The sequence below is a fragment of the Vipera berus genome (genome assembly GCF_964194415.1).
Source record: "Vipera berus genome assembly, chromosome: 9".
Taxonomy (NCBI): Eukaryota; Metazoa; Chordata; class Lepidosauria; order Squamata; family Viperidae; genus Vipera; species Vipera berus.
Window position 1 is genome coordinate 2,221,433 of NC_138212.1, and position 25,751 is coordinate 2,247,183.

The 25,751-nt window shown below is 43.4% G+C and overlaps 1 protein-coding gene across 3 annotated transcripts; it reads left to right on the forward strand.

The window, feature by feature from the left end:
• The first annotated feature begins 1,201 nt into the window (after window positions 1-1,201).
• Window positions 1,202-25,610, forward strand: LOC308672034 (uncharacterized protein). Of its 3 annotated transcripts, XM_081334578.1 has the most exons (25): window positions 1,217-1,292; window positions 2,456-2,604; window positions 2,969-3,001; window positions 3,540-3,575; window positions 5,426-5,461; window positions 6,779-6,817; window positions 7,767-7,838; window positions 8,359-8,397; window positions 9,422-9,457; window positions 10,422-10,457; window positions 11,844-11,882; window positions 12,681-12,749; window positions 15,003-15,035; window positions 16,069-16,101; window positions 16,896-16,984; window positions 17,311-17,521; window positions 17,885-18,019; window positions 19,231-19,260; window positions 19,334-19,422; window positions 20,159-20,357; window positions 20,747-20,881; window positions 21,633-21,662; window positions 22,874-22,962; window positions 24,052-24,214; window positions 25,309-25,610. In XM_081334578.1, exons 3-25 carry the CDS (start codon window positions 2,984-2,986, stop codon window positions 25,453-25,455), a joined length of 1,803 nt encoding a protein of 600 aa, XP_081190704.1. In that variant the 5' UTR covers window positions 1,217-1,292; window positions 2,456-2,604; window positions 2,969-2,983; the 3' UTR covers window positions 25,456-25,610. The 3 variants fall into 3 exon arrangements, with proteins under 3 accessions (XP_081190702.1, XP_081190703.1, XP_081190704.1); XM_081334576.1 differs by lacking the exon at window positions 2,456-2,604 and having other exon boundaries at window positions 1,202-1,292; XM_081334577.1 differs by lacking the exon at window positions 2,456-2,604 and having other exon boundaries at window positions 1,202-1,292; window positions 17,885-17,995.
• The last annotated feature ends 141 nt before the right edge of the window (window positions 25,611-25,751 follow it).

Below are 25,751 nucleotides of genomic sequence, written 5' to 3' on the forward strand. Positions count from 1 at the left end.
ACCACAATTTGCGTTTGTACTGCCAGCTTCTCTGTTGACTCTGCTTTGCCAGATATCTTTGCTGTAACTTTATACTTCTCCTGCAAACGCTGACCTGGGATCTCCTGGGTCACAGAAGCTATAGTATCTATAAGCCAGTTGTGAGGGAACGCAATGCTTGCTTGCTTTGAGGCACTTGGAACATTGAACATAGAATAATAGGGTTGGAAGGGACCTTGGAGGTCTTCTAGTCCACCCCCCCCTGCCCATGGCAGGAGATCCTATGCCATTCTGGACAAATGGCTGTCTAGTTTCTTCTTCTAAATTACATTGCGGTATGGAATCTGGAATTAAGGGGGTGGGTGGGTTTGGTGTTCCTGATAACAATGATGTGGGTGCTTTGGGCCTTGGTGGATTTGCATTTGCTGGTGTCAGAAAGAGATGGTACAAAAGGAAGCAGGTTAAGTTCCATGACTACATCTTGTCAGCTCCAAAGGAGTCCATTTTAAAGAAGTGCTCAGATTCCGGTTTAGTGTCATTTTGGGAACTGTTTATGCTCTGTTGGCTCAGATTGCCACACACATATAATAATCACATCATAGGACCCGTGAGGCCACCCATTCTTATCTTTATGGGGTTCTCAGGATTAGATACTCTTTTATGTTGCGTCCTTGTATTTCATGAAGCCAATCAATTAAGCCAACACACGGTTTTCCATCAAAAGGTCTTTTGCTACTTTTGGAACTGTTTCAGAAGGGATTAACTTCTTGTTTGCAAAAGGGAGCAAAGCCCGGATAAGGAATTATATGATGGAAAGAGCACCATGCTTACATAAAGCCATTTGGAGAAGGTTGATGAATCAAAATATCAGGGAGCTGGCACAAGAAACTAAGCACAAATCTGTGAAATTCCTTTCCTTTTGGAAGAAATATCCCTCAAGGGGAGCCTAGACTTACTCTCCATGGGGAACAGAATGAGGTGAAATGGAAGAATTACAGAAAGATGTGTTACCTGTATGAAGCTATAACTTCACAGACAGCAGAGTGACAAGCTCTGCTTCTTAGCTTCAATTTGGGCATGGATGATGGAATTGTGCATGATGCAATGGAAGCTTAACATTTCCTTGTGAACAAAGTAACAATAGAGGCATTGGGTTTGGGCAATGAGGCCTAAGGATTAAGGTGTTAAAATGTGCCAGTGGAGCTGAATAAACTCACTTGGAAGAACATCAAGGACAGAAGAGCTGAAGAGCAACAAAGGAGATGCATCTCCTTTTCATCTTTGCTTTGACTTTTACACTGTCCGCACAGCAGGTAAGGCTAAATTTTGTAGGTTGCAACAGCTTTTCAGCTGGGATGCCTGCAGGTGAAATGAGCATGCATCTTTTTGAGTTTGTTGTCCCCATTCTTTAATTAACACATTTCTTCATGAAGGGATTGAAAAAAAATTGAGTACTTAAGTCTTTTAATGATTGGGAATTCAACTCTATCCGTGGTTCTGAATTCAGGTTGGCATCCTGGTTCTCTGCACTAGATTTTTCAGGGTTCACATTAGCATAAGAATCAGAGAGAACCTCTCGTTGGGCCTACTGAATTGGATCAATATAAAATGCTGAAATTTTCTTTGGTCGGAAAGATGGCAGTAGCTGTGCAAGGTATGGGAAGAGTTTGAGATGAATAAAAATAAGGGACGGAGCAAAATTCACAGCTTCATTGGTGCCTAAACTGCATATTAAATGTGGTTATATTACCTGAAAACATCTAAGGAAGCTTAATGTTTGACATTTAATTCACATATTGTGTCAAGGCTTATTTGGATACTCAAAAAATCTTTATATATTTACTAGGCAACATCCCTAAAACCTTTGAGGCAATGCTTGGAAGGAGGGCGGCAGTATTGGGGGAGGCTAGATGCCTTTTTATGGTTTTTATCCTTCAGTGGACTCTGATTGGAAAAAGATGAAGCAATATCTCAGTAAGTGCCGGATTCATTTCCCCCAATGCTCCTGATACAAATTTAATTGGTTTGACCTATTTTTTGAAGAAAGAAAGTGAAGGAGATTTTAATGAAGGAAACTTATCTTAATTTTTCATTATTCGGCCAATAATATACTGATCTTGCACAGAAAAGAAGAATTTCTAATTCTTTGAGAAGAAGGGGGATATTCTATCCATCTGTCTCTTGATAACCTTTTGACATATGCATACAAGTAATACTTAAATTTATGATCATGTGTCTAACCATGGTTTGAAGTTACAACAGTGCTGAAAAAGTGACTTATCGCTTACGATGTGTTGTTGTTCATCTGAAGTTGTTTTTACCTACTTTTAAGAACTGCTAAGGACCAGATGGTTTTTACTGTGTCCTGATATATTTAAACCACAGAATTCAAAGAGGGTGTATTTACTTTTTCACATGATTGTACATTTTATTATATCTTATATCATATATATGTTTGTGTATGTGTGTGCATTAGAATTTTACAATACAATGAAAGTGAAAAGAAAAAAGAAAAAGAAGAAAAATAGTACAGAAATCGAATAAATGAAATAAAAAAAGAAGTGAAAAATAAAGTTTCAGAACACCGTTAATTCAGATTTGTTTTGGGGCCTGTTGTGATAAGACATATGTATTTCCAAACTGGAAAGAAGCAGAAATTCATGAACTGTACATGACATCTAAGTTGGCAGTGATAGCATGGGCAGAGATCATGGGTGTCCTGAATCCTTAAGTTTCTCTATGCGCATTGTGCTTGTGTGAATGTGGAAGAATATTGATAAGAGAGAGAAAAGATAAAAAGGTCTTAGAACACTATTAATTCATGTTTGAGTGTTTGGGCCCTGCCACTCCCTCTTGCAGTAAGAAATATGTGTTTCCTATGTGGAGAATGCAGCCATTCATATGTCTGCTATCCAGAGGTGGAACAGTTGGAGAAGACATATATGTTATCATGTGAGGATCAGACTGATATCCTTCATTTCCCTTGTAGGAAAGCGGCAGTAAAATGATTAAAAAAGTTATGGTAAGTAGTTCTTCATTCATCTTGTCCTCTTCCCCTGGGTAATACCAGTCCATTCTCTGGGAGGTTACAATGTCAGCCTATTGCCCCCAACAATCTGGGTCCTCATTTCACCAACCAAGGCTGAGTCAATCTCGAGCCCCATCAGGATTGAACTCCAGGCTGTGGGCAGAGTTAGCGGGCAATACTGCATTCTAAGCACTGCGCCACCCATAAGAGAATAGAAGATGGGAATAACATGACATGGCCCAAGGAGGCAAAGCCATGCCAACCGCTAGAAATAGGCAACAACAAGGAAGTAATACGGCAAGGCTAGGATCTAATGAAGATGCTACTTTCCAGAAATCCACCCCTGCCAGCACTCCACATCATACTCCAAAGGGGAATCAGAAGGAATCAGTCTATTAAAGGACCAGTCCTTTCCTATCTGAAGAAGGAAGGAATCCATTGTTGTCATATATGATGTGGCAGAGATGGCTTTGTTGGAGAGCCATATGTTGTCATGTGAGAATAGAGTTGATACCCTTTCTTTTCATTCTAGAATGCACTTGGTGAGGAGGGTCGAGATCAAGTAATTGTAAGTAGCTCTTTGACCATCTTTCCCCCTTTCCTCGTGAAATATCTTCCTTGCATGTGATCAAGCGGTCCTTTGGGGATTCCATACCACCACCCCACCTCAAAATCTAGCAGTATATTGTTCCCAGGTTATACATTTACGAGGATAGTTGTTTTTTATGATTTTTTTTTTATGATTAAAGCTTTGATACTCATTCTTAAAAAAAATATTGCACACTTCCATCCATCTCCAAAGCTTGAGGGAGCAGGCGGAGGTCTTCTGAGTTCTTAAATCAGGGTTTTAAGACTTGGGATGGCTTAAAATCTTTTTCAGAACTTTTTCTGACCAGAAAGTGCTCTGAATCTGAACTGACATTCTTGTAGCAATCGGAAGAGGAAATGAGGTGCTATTGTGGTGTTTCAGTAGCCCCCTTTCCTTACAGGGCTGCACTGAAAATCAAGAAGAACACCAATAGGACACACAAATGTGCATATTTAATATATATATATTTCATCTTTGAACATGCTTGGAGGAAGAAGAGGCATAGAGGTAGGAAGAGAGGAGAGCTACGTGAAGTGGAATAAAGAACAACATTCTGTCATAAGGATGTCTTACCTATAAAGGTGTATAACTAATGTGAATCTAGATTCGGGTACAAAATATGTATGCGATGAGGCATATTCTCAAAAGAGTGTCGTTCCCCAGCTGCCATGTCTGTTAAAACTCCTCTTTTCTAAGCAATCATCTTATATGCTGGTGAATAAAAGGGCAAACATTACTTACTCCTCCGTTTCTCAATCCATAATACACTTCCATGAATGTGAAAGAAGAAAGAGAAAGGAAAGAGAAAGGGGGGGGGGAAAGCCTCTGAACAGTATTAATTCAAATTTGTTCTAACCACTCCCTGTTGTTATAAGAAATGTGCATTTCCTAATTGGAGGCGATGGCTAAATCTGACCTTAGAATTGTGCCTTGGCACGCTGTCCCCAATAAGCAACTCAGTCATAAGATGGTTTAAAGGCAATTTGTTGTGTCCGGATTGACGACGCGTACAGCGAGGTACTTGTTAAATGGAGTTTATTAGTACACGTGGAGCCAACTGGGGATCCCCATCCAGGTGGCTCAATATAAGTCCAGCAGCCGCTGGACGCTAGCCAACCCCCGGCTGGGAATCTCCCGCCACAGGAACAACACCCAACCCAGGCTCGTGGATTTCCCGCCGGTGGGAAACCACTCCCCTGCTAATCTACCTATACAACACAATTTATTAAGGCTACTATGATAAATAAGGAGTCTTTCCATGAAAGTAGAAAGAGAACCTGGAAAAATGGCTTGCATTTATTTTTATAGTTAGCACAAGAAAGAAATTTCAAAGTAAAAATTGATGGGTTTCAAAACAACCAGCTTATCCAGTTACGTTATTAGAATTAAAACATGAAAATAAAAGAAACATTTGCAAGGGAAAAACCTCAAATGGGTATGGATAAGATAGATTTGCTTTGGGCTTGAATACTTGCTTTGTTACTTTGCTAAAATGGTTTATCTTGCATGTATTAGTACTTCTACCAGTCCTATTTTCTAAAAGAGAAGGTTTTTTACATTCATTTTGAAGGTTAAGGCTTATGGCAAATTATTAGCAACACCTTTGAATAAAGCAAATTTAAAATACAAGAAGACCCGTGTTAGTTGGCCAGTGCAAGAGTTCTACAAAACTCATATTGCAAATATTATAAAGTCCATCCTATGAGGCCCACAGAAGGAAAGCTGCAATTTGTGTAAATGATAGCTAAGATCATAGTGATGGCAGGGATAGAGAGAGAGCCTGAGTTTCTTCTGTTAGAATAGAATTTAACGTGCTTCTTTCCTTATAGAATGATTTGAATGAACCTGATCTTCAAAAATTAATGGTAAGTAGTTGTCTCTTCAACTTCTGCCTTTGCTTTGAGCAACAGACTTCCTGCCTGTAATGAAGCATCCCTGTGTTATAACGACACTGACCCCAAACCCAAACCTACTTCATTTGGTTGTATGTGTATACAAGGCCTATTCAGAACTGTCCCCAAGAAAGTTTTGCACTGGGGAAGAGTGCCCTGGACAATTTCTTTCTCTCCTTGAAATTTCTGTCCCTTTTTGGCGTGACTGATCTGTGTGGTCCAAATGCAGTTTGGATCCAACGATCCAAAAAGTTATAATGAAGCCTAAATGTTTCTCTGGGTTACTTAGCCCACACTTTTAGTGTACAGATTTCATGCAGCCCCTCTTATCTTGGCTACATTTCTGGAATTTGCATAATAAAGTAAATACTAAGGTGATGAAATAGTCTGAATTTTCACAATTCAGTAAACCTCCCCCCCCAAAAAAAATAATTAACCAAAATTAAAATTATTCGAGTTCAGGAAGTTATGCTAATCCAGTTGCTATGTTATTTCCTTGTTGTGGGATCATACACAGGTAGACCTTGACTTATGACTTCAGGGAAGGCTGCCAATCACTGGAGTAAGTCGCGGCAGTTATAAATCAGGTCGCCCACACGACTGACCCAAGTTTAGTGGTGGTTAAGAAAAACTGCAGTCATTAAAGACTGGTCCAGTTTTACTGAAATTCGGAACGCAATTTTCAGCAAAACTGTCATAAAATGCGATCATGTAACCACACAAGGCTACAAAAGCCATACGTGTGGGCCAATTGCCACGCACCTTACATGTAGGGACGTGACAGCAGGGGACAGCTGTTGGAACTTTGGAACTGTTGTAAATACCCTCGGGGAGGTCGCTCATAACTTCATACAGGGACAAAGCAACCAGTCATAAGTAGAGGACAGCTTGAACACCAAACACCCCGTCTGTTAACGGACCTCTTTTGTCAGGAAGCATCTTAACTTTTGAGACGGCAATTCAATACAAACATTATTCCACTGGATTCTCTGGGCAGAGTTTGGTTGTGTGAATGTGGAAGAATATTGAAAAGAAAACGACCCAAAGTGTTCCAGAACACAATTCATCCTTGTCACCCTATCGGAATCTGTTCTGATAAGAAATGCTTGTATCTCATCAGCAGAATAAAGCATCTCATGTAGATGGAATCAAAGACAGTAGCAATGGCACGGTATTTCTTTAGTTCAAAGATTTATACAGTTGTCCATCTTACGAAGCAGAATCTGGGTTAGAGAGGTCATCCGTGATGTCGTGTCTGAATAGAAGAAATACCTTTTGTTTTCTTCGCAGGATTGTATAGAAAGTGAGTGTAAAATGGACGATTTCCTGGTAAGCTCCTCTTTGTCCATTTTCTCTTCCTCCCTTGTGAAATATTCTCTTTGCACGTAACGAAGTCCCCGTTGCCACCATCCCCAGAGCTTTGGGAGAGAAGGCAGGCTGAAATTTTGATAAAGCAGCTTTACCCTATATACAATGCACACACCGCCTGCACTGCAGTAAAGCAAGGTGCGCTAAAATGAGGAAGCGTTGACGGGATTACTCATTATTGTCGTCGTTTATAGTACAATTACTTAAAGTACAGTTAGTCAGATTACAACAGGAATTGGGAACAGGAATTTTGTTGCTAAGCAACACACAATCCTTAAAGTGTGTGGTCACACGATCAGGCCACTTAGCAAAACCAATTCCAGCCATTCTGGTTTGTGGCCCTTGTGTAATGATGTAGCTCATTAAGGACCACAAAATGCCAGACGGTTTCAGCTCAACTACGCTGGCCAAATTACACTCAAATTGAAGACTCCGAGTGGTAAAAAGAGGGTTTCGGTATTCAGGTTGGGTTATGGCTTCTAGGAAAATTGAGCTCTGGCCTTGAGAAAGGGGAGGAAAATGGTCATTCAGCTCTGGGTAAGTAGAATGGGTGAGAAAGAGAGTCATGTTAGCTCCAGCTTGACTTTATTGTCCTTACAAAGGAGTAATGAAGGCTCTGGATGGGCTTTAGTAGCAGAATCTGCTCCTAAACCTGACAAACAATGTAGTAGCATTCCTGCCACGGTTTTCCCTGACCTTGCCTACCTCAAAGTGTGACGTGGCTTTACGTACCTTCTCTGGTGATGTGAGACCTTTCACGTCAATATCCTCCGTGGCCTTGAAGGGACTCACCAGTTTATTTTAGTGGACTGCAGTGGCCCAGGTGAGGCCTACAGATACCACGCGCTGGAACAACGTGGTTATGAAGGAATCCACAGAAGAGGTTAATGGTTTTTCTCCTTCATCGTAGGATCTCAGGCACAAGATGTTAACTGTTCTTAAGGAAATACCACATGGTGATAAACTGATATATAAATGGATAGTAAGTACATACACACTTAAGTTCTCTCATTCCTTCTACCTCTCCTATGTTATCCTTCTTAGATGTGGTCCCAGCAGGCCTCCTGAGCCTCACTCACCTCAAAGGATCTCCAGACGTTTCAGGAAGAATTCCTTCAGGAAGCTATAAGCTCTTGGGAACATTGTAAAGAGGGCAGCGTTTTGATTGTTGTCGGAATTTGAAAGAGTCGGGCTTCCCTGAGGCTTAGCAGAAAAGCTTAAACAAGGATGCCAGGAAACATTTAGAAGAGCTGCACAATAATGTGTCTTTTAAAAAAATATCACAAAAACTATTTGTTCATAATAACAAGTCTCAGAATGCTATTATTTCACGTGTCTTTTAGGCTTTATCGATCCATTTGTAACTGGAAAGGCACAGTTCCTATCTGGAGAATGAAATATATAAAAGAAACTGATGTATTGAATTCAGATTATCTGTGATGGTAGAGTTAGGGTTAGGTCCATTATAAGAACAGAACTGACCCCCTTCATTTCCTTTGTAGAAGACACTCTTCAGACATGGTCCTGTGGCTGAATTGGTGGTAAGTAGTTTTGACATAAAGAAATAAATTCTTATGGCATATGAAATGGCAGAGATAGCAGGGCTGGAGTAGACAGCCCTCCTAACCATACCCAAGCACTCCGAGTTTGTTGGCGATGTCCATTTTGCTCTATGAGTTTATGGTGACCTAACCCTAACCCTAAGTGGAATTTTCCACCAATGGGATTTTCCCATGTGTTTTACCAGGAAGTATAGATAGGGTAGGCTAGAAAGGTCAGTGCCCTCCTAACCATACCCAAGCACTCCGAGTTTGTTGGCGATGTCCATTTTGCTCTATGAGTTCACGGGGACCTAACCCTAACCCTAAGTGGAATTTTCCACCAATGGGATTTTCCCATGTGTTTTACCAGGAAGTATAGATAGGGTAGGCTAGAAAGGTCAGTGCCCTCCTAACCATACCCAAGCACTCCGAGTTTGTTGGCGATGTCCATTTTGCTCTATGAGTTCACGGGGACCTAACCCTAACCCTAAGTGGAATTTTCCACCAATGGGATTTTCCCATGTGTTTTACCAGGAAGTATAGATAGGGTAGGCTAGAAAGGTCAGTGCCCTCCTAACCATACTCAACCACTCTGAATTTGCTGACGATGTCCATTTTACTCTAGGAGTTCAGGGTGACCTAACCCTAACCCTAAGTGGAATTTTCCGCCAATGGGATTTTCCCATGTATTTTATCAGGAAATATAGATAGGGTAGGCTAGAAAGGTTAGTGCCCTCCTAACCATACCCAAGCACTCTGAATTTGCTGACGATGTCCATTTTGTTCTATGGGTTCATGGGGACCTAACCCTAAGTGGAATTTTCCGCCAATGGGATTTTCCCATGTATTTTACCAGGAAATATACATAGGGCAGGCTAGAAAGGTCAGTGCCCTTCTAACCATACCCAAGCTCTCCGAGTTTGTTGGCGATGTCCATTTTGCTCTATGAGTTCACGGTGACCTAACCCTAACCCTAGATGGTCTCTTGTGAGATTAGAGCTGATACCTTTTGTTTCCATTGCAGAATACCGTTGGTGAGGAACATATGTTGGAAATCATCGTAAGTAGCTCTTTCACCATCTTCTCCCTTTTCCATGGGAAATATCTTCCTTGCATGCAATCAAACAGCCCTTTTTGGATTCAACCCCACCCCCGCCCAAATTTAGTACTTATAGACAAAGCCCTGAGATGTACCCCAGTTATACATTTAGTCATCTTTCTTTAGGATGAAAGCTATGACATTCATTTCGTTCTTTTTTAAATTTAATGCCCACCTCTGACAGTCCTCAAATTGGGGACGGGTTGAGTGGGGAAATAAGGGCTTTAGGAGTCAAGATGGCCTAATTATGTTTTGAACCTTTTTCTGACCAGAAAATGCTCTGAATCTGAGCTGACTTTCTTGTAGTATCCGGAAGAGGAAATGAGATGCTGTTGTGGGATTTCAGTAGCCCGTTTCCGTCAGAGGACCACCCTGAAAATCAAGAAGAGCACATAGAGATGGAGATACACATCTTCATATTTAATAATATTTGAACTTTATTGGAGGAGGAAGAAGCAGAGGAGGTAGAAGGGGGGTGGGCTACGTGAAGCAGAATTTAAAAAAAACAAAATTCTATCCTAAGGATGGCTTACATATGTAGGTATAGATAGATAATATGAATCTTTCAGGCATGAAATGTGGATATATAGAACAATGTTCTCAAAAGAGTGTTGTCTCTTGTATGCTGGTGAACAGGATATCACCATTATTCCTCAGGTTTCTCAATGCATATTAAACTTCCACGAATGTGAAAGAACATCGAAAAAAGGAAAGAGGAAAAAGAAGCCTCAGAACACTGTTAATTCCTTTTTTTAAAATTTTTGGACTAAGCACTCCCCGTTGTGATACAAAATGTACGTTTCCTACACGAAGGAAAACACCAATTCACCTCAATGAAATCTAAGATAGTAGAGACGGAACGGATAGAAAAGTCCTGGGTGTTTTCTCGTCAGAATATAATTTGATGCGTTGCTTTCCTTTCTAGAATGCTTTGGATGCAAGAGAAATCGGAAAACTGATGGTGAGCAGCTCTTTCTGCATCTTCTGCCTTTGTGCTGAGGGATATCCTTTTTGCATGCAGGGAAGCCCCCCCCCACTTTTCGTGATTCTGTCCCTCCCAGCAAGCACCTCCAGAGTCCCCAGAGCAGGAACAGAGCAGGCAGGGCCAACACATTTCACCTTTTTCCTTTCTGAAATAATTTGTCCCTTAAAAAAAAACAACACCTCCCACTGCCAAATTGGGGTGATGTTTCCCCTGGGAATGAGTAGCCAAGGCAGGGAGCCGTTCTCAGCCCTGGGTGTTGTATATTATCAGGACCACATGGAAGTAACAGACAGAATTCACAGCAACAGTCTTTATTGCGGGTAGGCAGGAAAATAGGGACGATGGAGCCTCCGGAGCCCCCTTAAATATAATAATAATAATAATAATAATAATAATAATAATAATAATAATAATAATAATAATAATAATAATAATAATAATAATAATAATAATAAAAAAATAATACCTAGCCAGGTACATTCCCAAAACCAATCCCCACATCTGGAATTCCCGCCGCATGCTGGCCAGCCAATCCGAGCCTTGACTGGCGCCACCTGTTGGTCCTAGTGGATTGCTGTGATTGACAGTCCCCAGCATACACAACACCGGGGATGCCTGTGAGAAATAGGGGCAAGCCAGGCCACGTGGACGATTGTGTCGGGAAGTTTTTTTTCCTCCCTGAAATTTCTGTCCCTTTTTGGTGCGAGTCTTCTGTGTGGTCCAAATGCACTTTTGCTTTTCCTCACCTCTTTTTCCAGGCTGTCTTTTACCAGGAAAGGTTGTGGAAGCCAGAAAGAGGGATTTTTCTTCAAAGGATCCCAAAAAAATTATAATGAAGCCTAAATCTTTCCCTGGGTTCCTTAATCCACACTTTTAATATTGTACAACTTTCACCCAAGCCTCTTCATCCTAGCTACAAATATGATTGCTTTTCTGGAGTCTGCACGATATATTGAATCCTAGAGTGATCAAATAGTTGGCATTTCCATAATGTAGTAAATCACACAAAAAATCTAACCAAGATTAAAACTTTCCAGGTTTAGGGACTTGCAGCCGCTATAGGCCATTCTTGACATATGCCCGCCCATCACAGGCGTGAATCGTCACTGTCGTAACAGTGGGGAGGTGGGGGGAAGTTGGGGGGGAGGGGGAGGGAAGGGTGGGTTTTAGGTGAGGTCAATTTATGTTTAAAATGTACTGTAAAACTTTTCAATTTAAAAGAAAAAGAAATGTGTGTATTTCATCTGTGGAATAAAGCATTTTAGAAATATGATATCAAAGATTGTAGCGATAGCGTAGTTGGAGAAATCACGTGTGATATCTTTTCAAAATAAAAGTGTTTATCTTTTGTTTCCCTTATAGAATATGAATAAAGGTCAAGGTAATGCTTCTAATTCAACGGTAAGTAGATTTTGTTCATATTCTGTGCTTTCTTTGAGTGATATTCATCTTGCATGCAATAAAACACTCTTTTTGTTATTCCATGCCACTAAGAAAGCATCTTCAGAGACCCCAGAGCAGTCGCTGAGCAGGCAGGGCCAAAATATTTCACCTGTTTCGACTCTCGTTTTTAAAGCAGCTTCAAATAGCACTACATCCTTTAAAAAAAACAACGATTCCCAAATTGGAATGATGGTTCCTCTGGGTATTGAGTAGCAAAGGGAGAAACTTGTATTATGTATCAAGGGACACTTTTGGGATGAGTGTTAGGGTTTCTCCAAAATTACTTTTCCCTGTTTGTGATTTTTCTCTCTGCAAAATGGCAAATTCTTGGCTCAAATGGTCTTTCTGTCAGATACAATTTTGCCAGCAAGATGTCTTTCCTCGTTTCCCTTCCCAGGATTAATTTTATCAGAATTTTTGGAAACACAGCTTGACTTTGCTCTCCTTGAAAAGGAATAGTAAAGTTTTGGAAAGGCTTTCAAGATTCGGCTAATGAAAACTAACAACACGATAGTGGATTTCCACGAATCCCTGCCATAGCTTTCCTTGACTTTGCCTACCTCAAAGGGGTTGAGGTAGAATTACGTTCCTCCTCTGGTGCTGTGAGACCATTCACGTTCAATATCCTCCGTTAACCCTCAAGGCCTCACCGCTTTATTTCAACGGGCCTCAGTTGTCCATGCCAAAGCCACGCATATCATGCACTGACACAACTTATAAAGGAATCCATAATGTTTTTTTCCTTCTTCCTTATAGTCATTTGGAAAAAAGATAATAACGATTATCAAGAAAGTTAATGGTGGCAAAGGATTGTCTAAACTGATAGTAAGTAGATACGCAATTGTCTTGTTTCTTCTGTTTCCTATTTCGCCTCTCTTTTGACAATGGCCCCCCTGTGACTAAATCCCCCCCCTCGCCCAAGGATTTATAGGCATTTTAGGAGCAATTCCAGCAGTAAATTAAAACTCTTGGGAATATGTAAAGGAGAGCATCAGGATGACTATTATCAGAATTTAAGGGGTTATAGCTTCACAGGTCTTAGAAGAAAGGCTTAAAGAACAGGTCAGGAGACTCCAAAAATATTTATACTTTTTCTGAAGGGATCTGCCCATTCCACTGGATAAAGTAGGTCGGCTTTAAAGTTCCTTCCCATAAACGTTGCCATATAAAGCAGTGTTTTTCACATGAGTGAACTTCAACTCCCAGAATTCCCCGGCTTGTACGCTGGTGATGGAATTCTGGGTGTTGAAGACCACACTTCTTAAAGTTGCCAGGTTTGAGAAACACTGATATAATGGGACCCAGAACTCCATTTCTATATAACCCTTGCCCTGGGATCCAACAGGTCTCCTGGATTCCACTTGTTTAACCTTCTGGAAGGCTGTGAAGAACTTGCTCTTCCACTGAGCACTGGGACAAGGTGAGGCTGGAGCCCAAAGATGGTGGTGGGGGGTCTGTCCCAAAGGCGCTTTTTCTCAGGAAGCAACTGGACTTTCTTGTATTTCTTCTGAAGACGTTTCACTTTTCATCCAAGAAGCTGGATCAGTGAGGTCTGGATTGGAGAATGGTGATGGCTCTCGCTTTTTCTTGCTTTATTTGTTTTTTTGCGGTCTTTTGGTTTTGTACCAGTGCTGTGACCCACCCAGAGTTCTCTGGGTGGCCATATCACTTTTTAAAAACAATTTATTTATTTATTTGTTTTATTTTATTTATTATATTTTTATACCGCCCTTCTCCCGAAGGACTCAGGACTCAGGGCGGTGTACAGCCTTGGTGGAGCAGTGGGCTAATGCCTCCTTAAGTAACACCAGCTGCCTGCAATTAGTGCAGGTTCGAGTCCCACCAGGCTCAAGGTTGACTCAGCCTTCCATCCTTCCCAGGTAGGTAAAATGAGGACCCAGATTGTTGGGGGCAATAAGCTGACTTTGTAATAATGCCGCTTGGGGTGTGTGTGAAAGCCCTAATAAGCAGGCATATACATAGAATGAAGGCTACTGCTAAGTTTGTAAGCCGCCCTGAGTCTTCGGAGAAGGGCGGGATATAAATGGAATTAAAATAAATAAATAAATAAATAAATAAATAAATAAATAAATAAATAAATATAAAAACAGAATACGAAAGTTAAAAAATGATTAAATATAATGCCCAAATTTAAAATTTAAAACAATAATTAAAAACATATTAAAACCCCAACCCTAACCCATCAAACCAGGTCAGATTGCTCAAATAAATACGTTGTTAGATCGCGCCGGAAGGAGCGAAGGTCGGGGGCCATCCGGAGCTCAACCGGCAAGCGGTTCCACAGGTCTGGCGCGCCCACAGAGAACGCCCTCCCCCTGGGGGCCACCAATCGACATTCTTTGATCGGAGGCACCCTGAGGAGGCCCTCTCTGTGGGAGCGCACTGGGCGGAGGGAAGTTGACGCCGGCCGCAGGTGTTGCCGTAGGTAATCCGGACCCATGCCATGTAGGGCTTTGTAAGTCATTACCAACACCTTGAATCTCACCCGGAGGGCAACCAGCAGCCAATTAAGACATTTTTTTAAAAAAAAAAAAACCAGTTCTCTGCAAGAATTGCTTGTTTTTTGAGAGAACAAGCGCTCCAGACCCTTTGCTCATGAAAACAAAATGTAACCCTCAAAAAACACTTAGTTAATATTTGTCTCTTTGATCCCAATCAGTCTGTGTTGTGATAAGAAAGACATCTTTCCAGCTGAGGAATGAAATACGAATGTAATTATCCCTATGAGCATATGATATAGATATCTAATGTTGAAGGTGGCAATGACAGCATGGGGAGAGAAGTCATGTGTGTTTGGATTATTGGAAAGTAGCCATTTCCTTGGATCACTGCAGTTGTTAAGTGCTTTGTGTGTTTGTTGACGTTGCTTATTCCTTTTGGTTGGAATGGCTTGATCTACTCTGCTCAAACCATCCCACTGACATTAATATGCTGTGCGGCCCTCATGGACCCACTCTTGATTTGGACAAAGAGTGGCCCAGGCCTGACGCACACAAGTCTTCACAGGATACTCTGCCCTACCATGATTTTAAAGGTATCCTTTTGTTTCTGTTTTAGAGTATGTTTATCGGTGGTGGAGATGTAACAGGGGTAAGTAGCTGGAAACAGAAAGCATGAAAAGGGCATCTAAGAGTGATTCTTGCCTCGTTCACTAGAGGATCACATAGAGGGAAAGGAAAATCTAAGTCGGTCATTCATCCAGGTTCTTGGTCTAGCAAAACTTTGCACCTCATTTTTTCACTTCATGCCATTTGCCCTGTGAATATCACCTGTTTATCTCCACAGCCATGAGTTATTCTTCATTTCCCTCCAGTGAATTCCACTATTTCCATAGCATGAGGTCTAGATGAAGGGGGTTGGACTAGAAGACCTCCACGATCCCTTCCAACCATCTTTTTCTATGTTCAAAATGGCCTAGATCCCTTTTGGATCTTTTTCTGATTAGCAAAAATCTGAAATCTGAGCTGAAATTCTGGAATTCTTTGGGATTTCAGAGACCGGTTGCTTCTTATAGCTGCACAGGATATAAAGCAGATCTTGCTGGATAGAGAAATCTGTATCCAGAGCCGTGCTTCCCTTTTCCTTTTCTAACTGAGTTTGGAGTAAAAGGAGATGGGGGTGCAGGAGGCCTAGCAGAGAGAGAGCCCCAAAATCAAGAGGAAAGACATCCAGGTTTGAAGTTGTTGTGTCAGTGCAGTTGCTAGACTTGCCCCTGACTTGGTTCAGTAACTAACATGAACTCAAATTCACCTGTGCACTGTGATCGTATTGTGCAAGATTCCTAAACAAGTTCTAACTCCGGAGTTGGGTCTAGGAAAGGTCCTCGGTTCTCAGCAATGAGCTTCACGCATCAAAGGGATATGAATCCATGCAAGCATTTTTCTCTATGCACATTATGGATGTGTGACTTTGGAAGGATATTGCAAAGGAAGCCTCTCCTAACAGTTGACATAAATGTGTGCTCTTAGCAAATATCACTCCGTGTTACGTGACAGAATGCATGTTTTTATCTGGAGAATGAAGGGACTCATATATCAGATACAAACCGTGGTAATGGCACGGTTTGAGAAGTCATGGGTATAGCCACATCCGAGTAGAACAATTATCTTTTGTTCCCCTGTAGAGCTGGAATGGCGGCGGTGGAGAAGGAATGTTGGTAAGTAGCTTTCATTTATTTTCTGCCATTGCTTTCTTTCCTATTCTTCTGTCCAGACAAAAAAATCGTCACATCATTCTTCCACCTAAACCCCAAAACATCTTCAGACTCCGCTAAGCATACCATATTTTCCAGCGTATAAGATGACTTTTGAACCCCTGAAAATCTTCTCAAAAGTTGGGGGGTCGTCTTATACGCCGGAAAATACGGTAATCACAACAGGAATATTTTGCCTGTTTTTACCTTCTTTTCCAACAACTGATCCCTTAAAAATAGATCCAACAGTCACATTGGGGTGAAGATTCCCCCTGGGGATGAGACGTGCGTGATGGTGTTTGCTGAACTTTGGTGAATTTTGTCAGCAAGGAAGCAATTTCACAAATCCACCCACAGATGAAACATGGATCTCCTAGAAAAGGCCCAGAAATGCAGAGGAAAAGGCAAATTCTCCCTTGATTCCACCAGCCTGACCCAGTTGGCCTTTGCAATGCTTCTCCTTTCCTTAGAAGTTCCTCCGGTGCATGGAGAGATTGGATAAGATTGCGGGATCCAGCCAGTTTTGCTCAATTCACTGATTGCCCATAGAACTAAAGCAGAACCGGTCCGTGGCTGCAGTTCTGGTGCTTCTTCCACGCCTTCCTTCCTTCCCCTGCCACGTTGGAGGGATTAATTCTTAGCAGAGGCCCTCCTGGAAGGTCTTGGTTTGATGCAGAAGCCACCTGGAAAGGCTGATAAAAGTCATGGGTTGAGGTTGGCTGGTTCATTGGTTTCATTCATCATTTTCTGTCTTCCAGGCTCTCCCTTACTACGAATCTGTTCCTGGCGGTCTCCGTCCTGGAATGTCTGTCTATGTGCAAGGCACAGTACTCAGACACACCTACAGGTAACGTTCCTTTGGGGGCTCACAAGAAGGGCCAGATGCTACCTTACTTAAAGTCATAGTCACAGGATTATTGTGTTGTTAAGGATAGGTTGTATAATCCAAATTCTGCCTTTTTAAAATTTGGGGATAGTTTCACTTCCTGCTTCTTCCAACTACAGCTAAGCTTACGCGGGTTAGGAATTAAGAGTTTTGTTTTAAAGCAAAAATAATAATAATAATCCTACAGATTGTAGATTCAGAGCAAGGGAGAAGTGGGGGGACTCTCCTCTGAGACTTCTTCCACCTCTCATTTAATTTTCCTCTTCTTTTTTCCCTCTCTCTTCCAGATCCTGGATGAACTTTAATGTGGACTTTGCGAGTGCCCGGCATAAGGGGGCTGATATTCCCTTCCACTTCAACCCTCGTTTCAGAAGGAGGAAACTTGTGCTCAACACGTTCGAGTCTGGCTCTTGGGGAAGGGAAGAGAAACACAAAAATCCTTTCCAAGAAGGCCAGGATTTTGAGGTCCTCTTCATTGTCACTGAGGCCGGATACCAGGTTGGTACACCTGACACAGGCTCCTTTGGGACCTCTTGGTTTCCCTCCAGAATTCACCCTTTGTCCGGAATGAACCACAAATGTATTGTATCGCTAAGTTAATATTTCCTCACTACAGGATGAGCTGTAGCTGAATGGAAAATATTTTGGTCCAGGGGGGAAAAGATAGTCATCGGTGGGGAAAAAAAAGGCCTCTCTCTTATTACATTTACTCATTTTGACCTTTTTGACCCCCTCTATGGCCACTGGGCTACGTTTTGGGCTGGGATGTGTTTGCGGCAAGAATAAACAGATTTTTTTTCCTGCAAAGCAAATGGATGGTCCCAAATGTGACTTGATCTCTTCTGTTTTGCCCTCTGACAGATCCTGGTGAACAGGAAGCGGTTCTGCAGCTTCAGGCACAGAATTCCACCCCAAAGTGTGCACGTTATTAAGGTTAATGGAGACCTGGAGCTGCAGTTTCTGAATGTGTCGGTAAGATCAATGATGGGGAACATGGTAAGTGTTTGCTGTTGGCACCTCTAGATCCTTGATCTTTTTTGGGAAGTGGATTCTGGGGTTTTTAAATCCCCAAGCTTCCACTTTCTCTTTCTCCCCTCCAGTTGCTCTTCTTGTACACTTTTCTTGACCCCTAAGAATGGCCTCCCTCTCTGGGTCCTCATTTGACGTGGCTTACATCTCTTCATGCTAGCAAAAATAGTCATCCAAGAGTAATACCTCGGCAATGGCACGGGGAGAAAATTTACACCAGGACTAGGCCTGCTCTGCACTTTGCAGATGTCCTTAAGGCAGAGTTCCTCAACCTTGGCCAATGTCTTCTCAATCATCCAGTCCTGGTTATCTGAAAGGCGCTTTTTTTCAGGAGGCAACTGGGCTTTCTTCGAAGACACTTCGCTTCTCATCCAAGAAGTTTCTTCAGCCCTGAGTGGATGGTGGGGAATGGAAGGATTTATATTTCTTGCAGACCGCTGGTCATTTGCATTATTTTAGAGTTATTGTTGAGGCCACTTGGAGGTTTATCGGTGTCCTCAGAGTCACCTGAATAGTACAAATGGATGTAGAGCCTTCGTGGAATTGCTGAAAAGAGCGTGTTGTAGACAGGAGAGAGATGATATTGTACCCCTCTCCCTCTGTTGAGAGGGAGCTCTCCAGTTTTGACCTAGAGCAAGGGTAGGCAACCTCGGCTCTTTTATGACTCATGGACTTCAACTCCCAGAATTCCTGAGTCAGCTATGCTGACTCAGGAATTCTGGGAGTTGAAGTCCATGAGTCATAAAAGAGCCGAGGTTGCCTATCCCTGACCTAGACGGGCCTCTTTGGCCCCTCTTTCAAACCAGTGGTCCTCTGGGTCCAAAATGTGGACTTTGCTGTCTTCAAAAGAACGATGGAGGACACAGATAAACCTCCATGTGGCCTCAACGACTCTCTAAAATAGACATGTCAAACTCGCGACATCACGTGACGTCGCGCAACGTTATTGGAACTTTTTCCCCATTGCTGGCAATGGGGTGGGTGCAGTTTCCTTGTGACGCGTCCAGCCTGCAGGCCGGCAGTTTGACACCCCTGCTCTAAAAGAATGCAAATATAACCTTATTACTAGACAGGAACACCAGAGTGTGGAGTGGCAAAGGGCTAGGGATTATCCAGAGCTAGGATTTTGAGAGAAAAACTTGGGATTGTTAACAGCCTTTGGATTTCTCTCCCACCAGATGACGAATTCACCTGAAATCTACCACCTGGTAAGTAGGAACTTGCTAACTCGTGTTTTGCAATTAAGTCACTGGTTGGGTTCATTATTTTCGTATCTTCCAGGCTCTCCCTTATGATCAACCTGTCCTTGGTGGTCTCCGCCCTGGGATGTCTGTATATCTGAACGGCACGATGCCCGAAGACTCCGACAGGTAATGTTCCTTTGGAGGCTCACAGGACGGGAAAGTTGCTACCTTACTCAAAATAATAGTCATGGGATTGTTATGTCGTTAAAAGTAGTATATGCCAAGGTTAAGGCCTTCCGGAATTCTTCCTGCTTTTTCCAAGTCCTACTAAACCAGTGATGGCGAACCTTTTAGAGACCGAGTGCCCAAACTGCAACCCAAAACCCACTTACGTATCATCGGATGTCAGGTGGGCGTGGCCCATTAGGTGGGTGTGGCCAACTGGGTGGGTGAGGCCAATTGGGTGGGCGTGGCCCATTGGGTAGGCGTGGCTGCGGTGGTAACGGCAGACTGGGTGGGACTAAAAAGTTCAATCAATCAATTTCCAACTTTGCAAGATCTGTTTTTTTTCCTGTGAGAAGTTGAAATTGATTGATTGATTGATTGAACCTTTTTTTTTTGCACACAGCGGCGGAGGCCTAAAGCGAAAAGGTTTTGTAAAACCCAGCGGAAGGCCTAGGACTGAGGTGATGGCACGTGTGCCCGCAGAGAGGGCTCTGTGTGCCACCTGTGGCACGTGTGCCATAGGTTCGCCACCACAGTACTAAACCATGTGGGTTAGGAACTTCCCTTCAAGCAACAAACCAGCATCCTACAGATTCCAGCTTCAGGGCAAAGGAAAAGTGGGAGCAACACTCAGCTGTGAGATTCCTGTACCTCCCCCATTTCATTTTTCTCTTCTTTTTTCCTCTCCCTCCCCCAGCTTCTCAGTGGACTTCGCCTGTTGCCAGCACGAGGGGGCTGACATTCCTTTCCACTTCAACCCTCGCTTTAAATTTGAGACTCTTGTGATCAACACGTTTCAGTCTCACAGGTGGGGGAAGGAAGAGATCTACAAGAATCCCTTCCGAAAGGGCGAGCATGTTGAGATCATCTTCATTGTCGATGAGGCCGAATACCAGGTTGGTACACGTGACAGAGGCTCCTTTGGGACTGCGGGGGCCTCTTCATTCCCCCCCACCAACCCCCCAAATTCACCATTTGTTTGGAATGAACCAAGAATGTATTGCACCGCAAAGCATTTCATCACTGTCATAAGGCAAACAGCCACTAAAGGAGGGTGACCTGTGGCTGAAAATACTTTGCCCCGGGGGAAAACACAGGTATCGACGAGATAAAAGGCCTCTCTCTTTTTATATGTACTTATTTTGACCTTTTTGACCCCCTCTATGGCCACTTGGCTCCGCTTTCGGCTGGGATGCGTTTGAGGCAAGAATAAACAGGATTTTCCTGCAAAGAAATTGGATGATCCCAATTGAGACTTGACTCCTTCCGCTTTGCCCTCCAACAGATCCTGGTGAACGGGAATCCCTTCTGCAACTACAGCCACCGATTTCCACCACAAGGTGTGCAAATCATTAGAGTTGATGGAGACCTGGAGCTGCAGTCTCTGAATGTGACGGCAGGACCAAAGACGGAGGACACAGTAAGTGTTTGCTATTGACAAGTCGGCACCTCCTGATCTTGATCTCATTTTGGAAATAGATTTTGGGTTGCTTCAATCCCCAGGTTGCCCCTTTCTCTTCTTCCCCTTTAGCTGCTCTTTTTCTACATCTTTCTTGACCCCTAAGAATGGCTGTCCCTCTGGGTCCTCGGTTGTCTTGGCATACAAAGCTGCACGTTTTTCAGTTGACTCTATTGGTCCTGGCAGATCTAGCAGCTCAGATTCATCAGCCTAATGTGATCTCTGGCTTGGTCCATCCTGAGGCCACGGGATCATCTGGACAAGCTCTGATTCAGAATCAAGAGTCCATAGTCTGGGCCATGACATCGCTGTTCTTTTTTCTGCTTCTGTAGCACGAAAGAATCCCTGGCGTACTTGAGCACTGCAAAGTTAACACAACGCACTTCGTCTGTTTCCTCCATTCACACAATAGAGTGATTGGCAACCTCTCCAAAACCAGCCCAGATAAAGTAACCGGGTTGAACAAGTGGTACAAAGCCACCCGCAAAGACTTCAATTGACCTTGGGTGGACGTTCCAGACAAACTCAGCCATTGTTGTTTTCCTATCCTTTCGAATGTTACGATGACCCCTGAATACGGGCCACCACAAAATCTTCCCGTAAATACTCAAAAGGAAGATAAGGGGGCAGAGGGCAAGGATATTCAGGGCTAGCGGTTTTAGGAGAAAAACACAGGATTGTTAACAGCTTCTTTGGATTTCTCCTCCACCAGATAATGACGTCCCCTGCAATCTACCACCCAGTAAGTACCAACAGACTTGCTAACCCAGCCTGTCTCTCCTTGCTTTACCCAGATTTGTGGGGTGGGACAGAAACCAGAATAAGAGGAGTGTGTGCATTCAGGTTGAATTCAAGGACCCTGGTATTTCCTGGTATTCGGCTTTGATCATGGTGAACAATGACTAGAAACTGGAAATTTTACCAAGTCATCTTGTAAGTGCTTCACCAAGCCTCCAAAATCAGACAGGGGGAAGAATAAAAGGGACATTTGAGGGAAAATTAGCTTCCTTGGGGTTAAGGAGGGGACTAATTATGGTCCCTTTTGCCACATATCCAAGACGACCTGCTCCCCTTCACTCAGAAACTCTCTAGTTCAGGGGTGTCAAACTCAATTTCATTGAGGGCCGCATCAGCATTGCGGTTTCCCTCAGGGGGCCGGGTGGGTGTGGTCTGGGTGGGCGTGGCCTACTGGGTGGGCGTGGCTAGAGTGCGTATGGCCTACTGGGTGGGTGTGGCCAGCTCTACATCGTTGGCATCAAGGGTGCCTATGGGGGCCTGGGCAGGAGTGGGACAGATCTGAGGGTCTCTGGCAGAAGGAGGGTCTCTGGGCCAGAGCCAAGGCAGTGGGGGCTGTTCCCTCACTGTTTCCAGAATGGCTTCACGGGCCACATGAAACCACTTCGCGGGCCGGATCTGGCCCCCGGGCCTTGTGTTTGACATGTCTGCTCTAGTTGAATGAGAGACATTGGGATGAAAGAAGGCTGTTAGGTCAATGTGGGGCAGAGTACAAAGAAAGACCTACATATTGCACCAGAAAACCAGCTCATAGGACCAAGATTGGTGTGTTCATCTATAAACTCAGTCTTTTGTGATGCAGGGTCTTTCACAGCCTGTGAGTTAAAAAGTCAACCCAGCAGCCACGCCAGCAACATCACCGCCCCACCTACTTTTTGTGTTCATTGCACATAAAACAATAGCCTCAGCTTTGTTGGCTCCATCCAGGCTTCTATCTTGAATATTTTGACCACATCCTGCAGACGGCCCTGCTGAGCAAACAAGCCACTTGAACGCAGCCAATGCCTTAGTTGCCTGGTTAAAGGAAGAGATGGTCTCCCGCTTGGCACCCCAAGACCTACTGGTCTGCAACTACCTTGACCCTCAACTAGCAGAGACGAGAGCCACATGATTGGATTGGAGAATGTTAAGTGTAACCTCGATTCTTATCTATTTCAGCCGATGCCCTACACAGGCGACATTCCTGGAGGTCTGGGAGCCAGCAGGACCATCACAGTCCGAGGATCTATTCCCCAAAATGCAAAAAGGTCTCAAGTTTTGTTTTTTTTGCTGCATTCATTTGGGATTCAGGCAGAGGAATTGAATTGTGACCATTGGGCATAGGTGCCTTTCTGTAGTCAGGGTCACAGGTCCCACCCTGCTGGCATCTCACATTTCAGCCCAACTTGCCCCTTGCCCACAAGTTATACACTGGGACTCTGCTTTGGCATAGCAAAGCACCACTGGTTAGGGCCCCTCGTAGATCTTTCCCAGTTCATCTCTTTTTATGACTCTCCCATCTCTACACCTCTGCAGAGTTAGCCCAGAGGACAAGGAAATTAAGGGGAGTGGAATTAAAATTCTGCTCTGTATAAACACAGTCTGTGGAACTCACTGCCACAAGAAGCAAGGGCTGTTAGCTTAGGGCAGGGTTTCCCAAAGTGGGGAATCAGAAATTTGATAGAAGGATTGATGAGTTAAAGAATTTGGGGAATTCTGACTTAGGAGGTGGATTTAAAGAAAGATATGGATCCAAACTGTCATTAAGCAGTGATCAGCTGTTCTTCATCAGAAGAATGCTAGTCACTGCTAGACTGCTGCTGAATATGTTTGTAGTTTAGCAATAGCAATAGCACTTAGACTTATATAGTAGTTTACAACACTCTCTGAGTGGTTTACAATGTCAGCCTCTTGCCCCCCACAATCTGGGTCCTTATTGTACCAACCTTGGAAGGATGGAAGGCTGAGTCAACTTCAAGCACCACCAGGATTGAACTCCAGGCTGTGGACAGAGTTTGCCTGCAATACTGCATTCTGACCTCTCTATCAGGGCTACTTAATATGTGTTTGTCTAATTTATAACTCACTGAGAGTTGGTCTAACTGTGGCAGGATGTAAATGCAACGAATAAATACCTAAAATGCTAAGTAGAATTTACACATTCAGCAGCAGTCTACCAATGAATAATATCTGGAAAAAGGAACAAGAGCTATTTTTCCCCCCCTTTAGCCTTCATCCATGGAAGGATCTGGCAGGCTGCTGTTGGATTAAGGGGCAGGGTGGAATCAGATTTCCTTTGATTTATTCCAAAGACCTAATCTGAGATGCCTGTGTTGTTGTTTTTTGCTCTTTCCAAGGTTTGAAATCAATTTCATGGCTGGCCAGGAACTCGCTCTGCATATTAACGTTCGCATGAAACCGTGGAGAGCCGTAGTACGCAATAGTTTTTTGAAAGGTAGCTGGGGAAATGAGGAAAGCAACGTGAACTTTAACCCTTTTCAGCCTGGGCAGTACTTTAAGGTGAGTTGGTTTTGATTTTAGCAGGAAGGGGTGTCCACAGGGAGGAGGTCAAAAAAGTAAGGCTGGCTGTCATGACTATGTAATTGACAGATTAGCAATATTTTACCTGGCTTATGCAGACACCCCTGGATTCCAGCAAAGACCTTGGCTGGTAGGTCAGCAAGAAGGCAGGCAGGCAGGCAAGTAGGCAGTGGAGAGGCGATCCAGCTGGAGCCTTCCAATTGTGTAAGACTCCATCGTCCATAATTCCCAGCTAGCACAACTTTGAAATCTGAACGCTTGGAAAGCTGGTGGGATGAATGCCCCCTCTGGTGGAGATGAGTGGAATTGCCTCACCAGAAGGGCATTTAATGTAATTTAATTTAATAATTTGATTTCTATACCGCCCTTCTCCCGAAGGACTCAGGGCGGTGAACAGGGCAATACACAATAAAAATCAGATACAAAAATTAAAAAACCATTAAAAACCAATTAAACATCATGCCCATAAAATCAATACATATTGAGTTAAGAACTAATTTTAAAAACCCAACCCCATCCCGTCAGACCAGGCCAGCTTGTTCGAAAAAGAATGTTTTAAGATCGCGCCGGAAGGAGCGAAGGTCGGGGGCCGTCCGGAGCTCAACCGGTAAGCTGTTCCAAAGGTCTGGCGCGCCCACAGAGAACGCTCTCCCCCTGGGGGTCACCAATCGGCATTCTTTGATCGGCGGCACCCTGAGGAGGCCCTCTCTGTGGGAGCGCACTGGACGGAGGGACGTTGACGCCGGTCGCAGGTGTTGCCGTAGGTAATCCGGACCCATGCCATGAATGGCTTTGTACGTCATAACTAACACCTTGAACCTCTGAAAATTACCTTTGTGTTTGTAGAAAACAATGTGGCAGTTGTGACTCCCCTCCAATTAAAGTCCCTATCCCTTATGTATAGGGGGTACTTTTTTAAATTGATGCAAGCTATGGATTGTGTAGACCAGGTGGCTGAGGAATTCTGGGAGTTGAAGTCCACAAGTCTTAAAGTTGCCAAAGTTGAGGACCCCTGGTGTAGGTGATCCAGATGTGCTAGTTCGGCCATGTTAACATCCTCCTCCTCTTCCCAGCTCTCAATCAAGAGTGACAACCATGAATTCAAGTTTTATGCTAACGACCAGCCCTTCTTCAACTACACTCATCGTTATGTCCCTATCAAACAGATCCGCACTCTAGAGATTGAGGGAGACGTGACCCTTTCCTACATCAAGTACTAAGCAACGTGGCGGGGGTGGGGTGGGGAGATCAGTAGCAGCACAGACCCCTCTTCTCTGTCTCTCAGCCTGCCAGGACACTTAGAATCCTGCTGAATTGATGACTCAATTCCAATCAGCTACTGAATCAGAGACTCAACAGTAATTGAGAATATTAAGCAGCATTTTCAATAAAGCATTTTGATCAAGTAAGGCAACAGGCTTGCTTTTCTGTCTTCTGAATTTGATTTGTGGAGGATACAAAGCATCCTTTTTGAAAGTTGGTACCCTCCAGATGTGTAGGAACAATGTTTCTCAAA

What these genes read in the sequence shown, in the direction of transcription:
- LOC308672034 (XM_081334576.1), top strand. Translation starts at nt 1,242, where the DNA reads ATGCATCTCCTTTTCATCTTTGCTTTGACTTTTACACTGTCCGCACAG. An exon ending in GTAAAATGGACGATTTCCTG is followed by an intron (nt 6,818 to 7,766) that starts GTAAGCTCCTCT and finishes CCTTCATCGTAG; the next exon opens with GATCTCAGGCACAAGATGTT. An exon ending in TCGATGAGGCCGAATACCAG is followed by an intron (nt 20,358 to 20,746) that starts GTTGGTACACGT and finishes GCCCTCCAACAG; the next exon opens with ATCCTGGTGAACGGGAATCC.